This window comes from Hirundo rustica, chromosome 25, assembly GCF_015227805.2.
Source record: "Hirundo rustica isolate bHirRus1 chromosome 25, bHirRus1.pri.v3, whole genome shotgun sequence".
NCBI lineage: Eukaryota > Metazoa > Chordata > Aves > Passeriformes > Hirundinidae > Hirundo > Hirundo rustica.
This window is the reverse complement of record NC_053474.1, coordinates 4,268,075-4,276,166: the sequence shown is the minus strand read 5'-3', so window position 1 is coordinate 4,276,166 and position 8,092 is coordinate 4,268,075. Positions and strand designations below refer to the sequence as shown.

At 53.3% G+C, this 8,092-nt stretch overlaps 1 protein-coding gene across 1 annotated transcript; it reads right to left on the bottom strand.

Moving 5' to 3' along the window:
- Positions 1-654: 654 nt before the first annotated feature.
- SMPDL3B (sphingomyelin phosphodiesterase acid like 3B) lies at positions 655-7,972 on the bottom strand. The gene is made up of 7 exons (XM_040086144.2): positions 7,653-7,972; positions 6,112-6,209; positions 4,997-5,140; positions 4,261-4,433; positions 3,951-4,131; positions 2,627-2,760; positions 655-1,565 (listed from the first exon to the last, which is right to left on the bottom strand). The coding sequence occupies exons 1-7, from the start codon at positions 7,943-7,945 to the stop codon at positions 1,197-1,199; spliced, it is 1,392 nt and encodes a 463-aa protein (XP_039942078.1). The 5' UTR covers positions 7,946-7,972; the 3' UTR covers positions 655-1,196.
- Between the last annotated feature and the right edge of the window lie 120 nt (positions 7,973-8,092).

The following is an 8,092-nucleotide window of genomic DNA, read 5'->3' as shown; positions in this document are numbered from 1 at the left end:
GCCTGCAGCCCCTGCCCACGCCCAGAGGTGCTTCAGAAGGAGCCTGATCTCAAAGCAGCCCAGCTGGGACCTGCCAGCTCGCTCCCGCTGCAAACAGGATTTCAAGATGGGCAACACCGGCAGCAAGCGCCCGTCTCCCGCCTCTGAGATCTGCGTTTGCTCCAGGGAGCTCTGGTGACACAGAGCTGGACAGGGGCGGGGGCTGTGAGTCCTGCGGGCCAGGAGGGACAGGGCTGTCCAGAGAGGGGTGTTCCCATGGGCAGTGAGGCACCAACACATCAGACCCTGCACCAACAGGCCCTCAGTGGGTCCTGGCCCTTACCTGGGTGTTGGTACCCACACATCACTCCTCACACACTGAGGTGGTTCCGGGACAAACACCAACACCAGAAGTAAAAGCAGAACTTCCCCCCCTCCATCAGACCCCTGGGAGAGCCCAGAGCCACCTTCACACAACACCGAGCTCTCATCCCGCACCCCCTCCACCCCCACCAACACCAGCACCGTGTACTGGTTCCCTCCAGGGGCTCGGAGCAGCTGCCAAACGCAGGCTGTAAATCACCACCTCAGACCTCTCTGGCCAAGTGGCCCAGAGCAGCTGCCAAGCCCAGCTGAGGGAGGGAACTCGGTGGAGGCAAGTGAAGAGAGCACAGAGGAGTGAAAAGAGCTATTTATGCTCAACAGCTGAGGCACAACTAATCATCAGCACCTCATCTTCAGCACTGAAACACCAAAGTTTGCTGAAGTCCAGACGCTGCCGCCTCACCCTCGCTTTGCTCATAAGCCTCAGGCTGCTGTGGAACAAAGCCACCACAAGAATTCCTGAGTCACCAGCTGTGCAGACTTGAGAAAGTGTTGTGCCAACATAAGGAATGCTGGCAGCAGCCTCTGGAACATGTGGCAGTTCATGTCCACAGGGAGGCCTGGTGTTCATCTGATTGGTGAGGCTGCCCCAGCAGAGGGGAGACACTCCCTGTCGCAGTCACTTTGGCATAACAAGGCTCTCAAAAACATTGCTCTTCACACATCAAGCTTGTCTAGAAAATTTCAAATCAGCATCACAGGGCTTTTAGAAACACTGATGATTTTGTCCTGGTTTCCAAGCAAGCTCTCAATGGCAAAATCACCAATTCACATGCACTGTAGTGCGATCTCGTGCCCTCCTCCTTTTCTCTTGCTCTTGGCCATCACAGCACTCACTGAGGACTGAGCAATCCTAAGAACATGCAGAAAACCAAAAGCCAAACACTGCCAGCAGCAGAGGCAGAGCTGTTTGTTTTCACACACTCATTGTACTTTATAAAATCGACTTCCCTGATGGCACACAGGTGATCCACACGGCATTCCTGCTTGCACAGCTCCAGGTCATATCTGGCAGAGTTAAACTCATAGTACAGCTGTAAGTAGTGTGGGTCCCTCCAGATCCTCTCCAGCACCGTCTGCATGGAGCTTGCAGAGCCATCAGGGACCTGGAAGGCTTCTGTCAGCCTGTACTCTTCCTCCCACACTGGGAGTGAGGACATCATGTTGGCACGAGTGAGGTTCAAGTAGTAAGTCACCACATCCTGAGGGAGAGAAAAACAATTGGGGAGACATCAGAACAAGATTGGCCCTGGAGTGAGACACTGGGCTGGGCTCAGCCCCCACTGCAGCACCCCTCACCCCAAGGGCCAGCTGCCCTTGATGGGGCTTTCTACTGAGCTGGGCACCTGGGACACCTCAGGTGAGACCCCCCAGAACCCACCCCAAACAGAGACTTTTTCCTAAGGGGTGAAGGGGTGGCTTTGCTCTGCTTAACTTTGACCTCCAAACCTCAGAAGCTTTTGAGCATGGCCTGCTTCAGACATCAGTCAGTTGCTATCAGCACTGTCCAGAGGTGGAAGCAAGGGCTGCAGGAGTGTTATTTACTGAGCAGAGTTATCTTCTCAACTGTGAACAAACTGAAGAATCAAGTTTTTCACAGCTTCTGTTCTCAGTCTCTTGAGCCCTTTTTCTCTCTATTTCACTGTCTCCCCAGCCTTGCACAGCATATTTTAGCATTCACTTCTATGCTATAAGAATGTAAACAGAGCAACTACAGAGATCTTGATCCACTACAAAGGAGGGCACAAGCACCCATCCTCCACCTCTTGGCAAACAAGAGACAGAAAACAGGGAAACAGAAGCTGCCCCTACAATTCATCTCAATTCAAATCCACTCCAAATGCATCATTTTAGCAAGGAGAGGGACACAGATAATTTTTCAGATGGTTTAAAGGTTTTGGAGGGGATCTGACAAGTCTGTTACTCAAAGAGTAGTTCTGTGATCCATATTATCTGGCGAGCAAAGGAAGTGTCAAAGGAAACTCACTAAGGACATGAAAAACACCACAAAAACTGTCTGACCCTGCCCAGGGGAACTCATCCCAGCAGGATGCACTGGCTGCCAGGGCCATGCTTTGACTCAGGGATGCTCTGACTAATTCTTTGTGCCAGACACGAGCCTGAAATATCCCGGGTCACAGTCCTCTCCCACACCGTCACTCAGCTTCTATGGACTGAGAAATCCTGAAAAGCCTGTTCTGACTACAGGGGGGAATTAAAGGTGTTCCAGAGCTGCAGTGTGGTGCACACAGGGATCCCCTACCAAGACCTGAAGGGTGTCCTGATCGTAGTCGATCACCCGAATCGCAGGGTTGTTGGCTCCATTGCTCACTCCAGGTAATGTTGTTTTCCAGGGAGTCACTCCAGGGGCCAGGAACATGACACTGATTGGAGCACCTTCAGAGAAATGTAAAACAAACCGTGACTGGAGACCATGGCTTGTCCCACACCCTGTCCCCATCACAGTGAGCACCCGGAGCACATTGCACTGCCAGCAGCACCTTTGTCACCAGCTCCCTGCAGCACCACAGAGATTAACTCGTGGAACAACACTGGGGACTGAGCACAGGGCTGCTGCAGCCAGGAATGGCTGTCCTAGGGTGACTTTATGATGCTTGTATCCCCAGTCATGCGCTCTGTTTGTGCTGGGTATTAAGTTCTGCACCTTAAGACTGGCTCTGAGAGCAAAGGGGGAGAGAAGAAGTGCACAGTTTGTTTGCAGAAACTGCACCTGCTCCCCCACATTCCTCCTCATGGACTGTGTGTCTGCAGCACAGACAGCAGGACAGAGATCTCCTTTGGATTTTAGTTAGCTTTTTTATTTTTTTAGCTAGCTAAGGCAGAGAAGTTCCCCAGACTGTGGGGGTTTTTTTCTTGGAACTTCAAATCTGCTCTGGACTGAAAACCCAGAAAGAACACCAGGAGCTCACACCTGTATCCCACCCAGGCCAGGACACGGCATTTTCCAGCACCAGAGGGACTGATAAGAGACTGAGCAAGCCCAGCTGCACCCCACAAGGACTCTCTGAATTTGCCATCTCTTCAGAGCAGCAAGAGGTTTTATTGTTTAATAGTATTCATTTTTTACACTTGTGAATACTTTGCTTGTTAAATAAACAGGTTTTTTCTTCTTTCCCCAAACCAATTGTGGGGAGGGGACGCTGGAATCTGCTTTCTAGAGGGACCCCTTTGGAAGCTTCCTCCCAGATTTGCCCTAAACCAGGACACAAAGGCTCTTGCAGTGAGGGTGGGCAGGGAACCACACTCAGCAAAGGTGTTCACCCAGAGCACAGAGAAATTCAGCACTGCCCCCTCAGCAATGCCCAAACTCCTCAAGAGGGAACAGGCAAGAAGCTGCCAGGCACTGGGAGGAAACAGTGATATTTGAGGGTGAACGGGAAGGAGGGCAGGAGCTACAGGGGGTAGAGATAAGAACCATTGCTGCCTCTTATTGCCTGAAGCATTTCAGAAGCTTCTGCTGGCTTCTTAGCTGCTTTCAGCCAACAGCCACTAAAAACTCTGATGGACAGTGATTCTGAGAGCTGTCAGAGCTGTCACACACATGCTTGGGTGACCAGGACGGGTACCTGTGTCGCTGTAGAACATGCGAAAGCTGTCCGTGTGATGGTGCCCAAAGAACTGGGCAGCGATCACCCTGTGGTGCCTCTGCACAATTGCCAGGTACCGCTCGTTAAAGCCCCTCCGGAACCAGGGCTTGCCCCGTTTCTTCTCGAAGAAGCCGGGAGGGACGTGCCCCACGATGTAGACCTAGAGAAGCAAGAGCTGCCCTGAGCACAGAGCCCACGCTGCCCATGGAGCACCAGCCAGAAGGAGCTGAGCAGGAAGAGCTTCTGGGCTGGGGAGAAGCCCAGGTGGTTTATTCAGTCTTTTTAATACCTTTTCATCTGCTCTAGAGGCCTTGGTGAGTGTTTCTTCCAGCCACTGGAACTGTCCCCCAGGATCCTCCTCACCAGCTGTCTCATCGTTCTGGTCATAGTACAGGTTGGTGTTGAGGACAACCATCCGCCCCCTGCTCCCTGGGCCAGGCAGCTTCTCGCTGTAGAAAGCTCCTTAAAAATGCAACCAACAGAGAAAGAGCTGGAGGTCTGGTCACACTGGTGGCTGTGATCCCACCCCTGTGTTTCCACCTCTCTCTGTTCTCCCTAGCAATAGCCACAGCAGGGTCACTGCCTGGAACAGTGCTCTGAACACTCCAGGATTTGGAGTGACTCTTCCCTGTGTGTCTCTTTGTCATTCTCGTGCCTCTCCTGGGGAAGGAAGACCTGAATGGGTACAATGAGCAGCACCAGGAGCTGGGCAGCTCTGGAGAGCCCCAGCAGTGCCTGAACCAGCTGCTACCCTTAAAGATATTTTTCCTCCCTCTGCAGGTCACCACTCTGCATTCTTTCCAGTAACTTGACAATGGCAGGAGAGACTAAAGTTCAAAATAATTTCTCTTCTTGAAAGCAGAACTCCAAGGCAGAAATCAGCATTAAATTGGACCCTGCCTCTGAACGAATCCCCTGTGAACAGTATTGCTCTGAGCATAGAAGCAAGGAAAAGTGTTCATGGTATTCTCCTACCCCTCCTCTTATCCTTATCATGCTCTAAACATGAGCCAGTGGTGCCAGACCTGCTCTGAAGAGAGGAAGGGAGGCATCACTCAGCCAGGGCCGCCACAGTTCCGCTGTTTGGTTGTAGATCCTGTGCTCCTTCCCAGGAAACTGATTCTTGGGGTGGAAGTCATGATTGCCCATCGCTGCGTAGACCTTAGTACCTGGAGACAGAGCAGAGGAGGCACAGGGGAGGTCAGAGCTCCTCCAAGCTCCCCGAGGCACTCCCAGCCTTGGGAAGAGAGCTTTGCCAAGGCCAGTCACCCTCTGCCCCCTCTACACACGGCTCTGACCCACCCTTGGGACAAGCCACCTGTAGCATGATAGATAAAGACAGTGTGAGGAGACAATCAGAGCAGGTACTAAAGGTAATCGCACCTCCAATTTATTGCAGCCAATTATCCAAGAGTGGGAACAGCCTCACCCTCCCAGCTAAAGAGTGAGCTAGCTGGGTGTAAGAAGAGACAGTCCAAAGATCCTCATCTGCCTCATGACCGTTGCCAAGGACAGAGAATGAAACCCTGAAACCCCAGCACAGGAGTTCTGGTCTGGCTGAGGTGGGATGTCTGCCAAAAACTGGTCAGGAACAATGGGCAGGTCACGGTGGACTGGCTGTGCTTGCTGCAGAGAACTCATCTGTCCTGCACCTGTTCTCTCAAAGGATCTCCCCACCTTTTGGCCAACTGCCTGTCGCTTTGAAAAAGACTATAAAGAAGACTCCCTAAGTTAACCAAAACTCGAGATCTCTCCACAGATGAAGACAGATGTCTTGGCAGATGGCCTCAAGGACTTTGTCTCATCTGTTGGTAGATATTCCTCTGTCTCTTTCTCCTCTATCACATTACCTTCTTGTGGGCACTCAATAAAGGTTCACTGGTTTTGATTAAAACTGTAATCTCTTGTGTCTTTTGCACTCTGAGATCAATAAACGAACCACCACGACCCCCAGTTGTATTAGTGGATCATAGCATTGGGAGGGGTCTGAGTTGTAGTCACAGTTCAGTCAGAGTTGGATGGAGTGACCACAGCACTTCTGTGCCTTCCCCTGTCCCAATTCTGTCATTTCTCCCATCCTGGTTAACCCTACCTGTGAGCCTCTATGCCCCACTCCCCTTCTCATCCCCCCAAATCCTACCTGGAAATGTCTCTTTTATCAGAGAAGTCAGATTTGCTATGATGTGCAGAACCTTTTCTTCTCCAAGCTGCTCATTGGGGACATGGGGAGTGTCATCCCTAGAAAAAGAGAAGCAGCACAGTCACTGTCTGGGAATAACAGAGCCTATGCTTACAGCAAGGAACGAGGCAGAGAGACTTGCCAACTCCTCTCTGTGCTGCCTAGAAGAGAGAGTTAAAGCTTTTGGGTGCACAAGTCAGTGCTATGTTGACTGGCCAAGACACTGAAGGAGTTTCAAGAAATTGCTCACAGGGAAAATGAGCTCTGCCCAAACTTGCCAGAGTCAAGGAGTGTTCAGACAACACTCTCAGGGATGCTCAGGGTGGGATTGTTGTGCAGGGCCAGGAGCTGGAATCCATGATCCTTGTGGGTCCCTGCCAGCTCAGGATATTCTGTGATTCCAGCATTCACTTTCCCTGAAAACACCTCTGCACAAGGGTGTGAAGGGGAGGCTCCCAATGCCTCAGGGTGTGTCACAGGCACTAAAGCTGCCTGGAAACTTTGCAAGGACCAGCACTTTGCAATCTGAGGGCATCTGATCTGCAGTAATGAAGCAGAGGTGTTTGCACAGCTGTGATCACTCTGAAACAAGGGAATGCCTCCGGTAAGGCAGCAATCTAGGGCTGCTCTGTGTCTGTGTTTGCATTAACTGCTTACAGCATTTGCAGGTGATGCTGGGCTGTCCACAAGCCCACTGGAGAGAGAGAAGAACATTCAAAATCATGTCAAAGGACTGGGGAAAACTGCTTGAGGGAAAAGGAATACCCAACATAAGGTCACAAGAACCAATAATTACATGTAAGAAGGAACAGGCATCTGCAGGGACTGAAAATGAAAATACGGGACAGGCAACAGCCCTGCAAACTGCAACTGGAGGTTACAGCAAGCTGAGGCTGCACTATCAGAAGAAAGACCATATACACAATCACCATACAAAATAAAGCTTTTACCATCTGTAAGTGCTATTGAGGCCTCCCATGGGACAGAGGACCCACCCCTGGCACCCATACCAAGAGAGGATATCCTTCAGAGGGGAGATTCCTCTGATTCCTAAAGCGAGAATGTCCCTTCTTGAGACAGGTCTCACAGGCGCCTCACCGCAGCCAGAAGAAATGCTGCAAGCGGGTTTACAGCGCTCTCCTCCCGCTGCTCTGAGCGGCAGCATGGACACACAGCCCACAGCTCCTTACCCTGGGCATTCCAGGCGCTCGGAGTCACTGTGGAATCAGACACGGCTGGACAGGATGCACAAAGGACGGACAGTGAGTTGTGATCCTGTTGTCACCTCACTGCCACGAGCTTCTTGATAGCGCCGAGAGCCCTCGCTGGGGCTGTGCTTTCCTCCAAACCCTTGTTTCGCATTACGAGACGCATTCTCCCCTCTCCTTTTCGAAGCGGGGACCGTGGGAAGAGCCCTGACACCCCACGAGCTCCCAATGGGCTCCACTGCCCTTCTCCCGCCCAGCCCTGGCATCCCCCCAGGCGGGCCCGGCCCCTCTCACCCGGTCCAGAGCACGAAATCCGGCGTGGCCAGGCGGTCCCGCATGGCCCGGGCGGCCGAGCGCAGCAGGCTCCAGGGCGAGTCACACAGGTAGCTGCCCCACGGCCCGGCGGGCCCGGTCCGCTCGCCGCCCGAGGGGCACGGCCGCCCCGCTGCCGCCGCCGCCTCGTACCCGGGGTCCCAGTGCAGGTCCGTGAGGTGCCAGAACCTCCCGGAGGCGCCGTCCGCACCGGGCAGAGCCACGGCCAGCAGGCACAGCAAGAGCAGCGGCACGAACTGCCCCACGGGCTGCATGGCACACACCGCTGCGCTGCCCCTACCTGCGCCGGCCCTCACCTGGTCCCCGGGACCGCCCCTTGCCCCGCCCCTGGTCCCGCCCCCGGGACCGCCCCCACGCCTCAGGGAGGCCAGGCCGGGCAGCGCCCGCTCTCAAAATGGCGG

Coding starts and splice junctions, on each gene's coding strand:
- SMPDL3B (XM_040086144.2), bottom strand. CDS start 7,945: ATGCAGCCCGTGGGGCAGTTCGTGCCGCTGCTCTTGCTGTGCCTGCTG. Junction 4,132..4,260: donor CCTCTAGAGCAGATGAAAAG/GTATTAAAAAGA, acceptor TTGCTTCTCTAG/GTCTACATCGTGGGGCACGT. Junction 1,566..2,626: donor AGGACACCCTTCAGGTCTTG/GTAGGGGATCCC, acceptor TCTCTCCCTCAG/GATGTGGTGACTTACTACTT.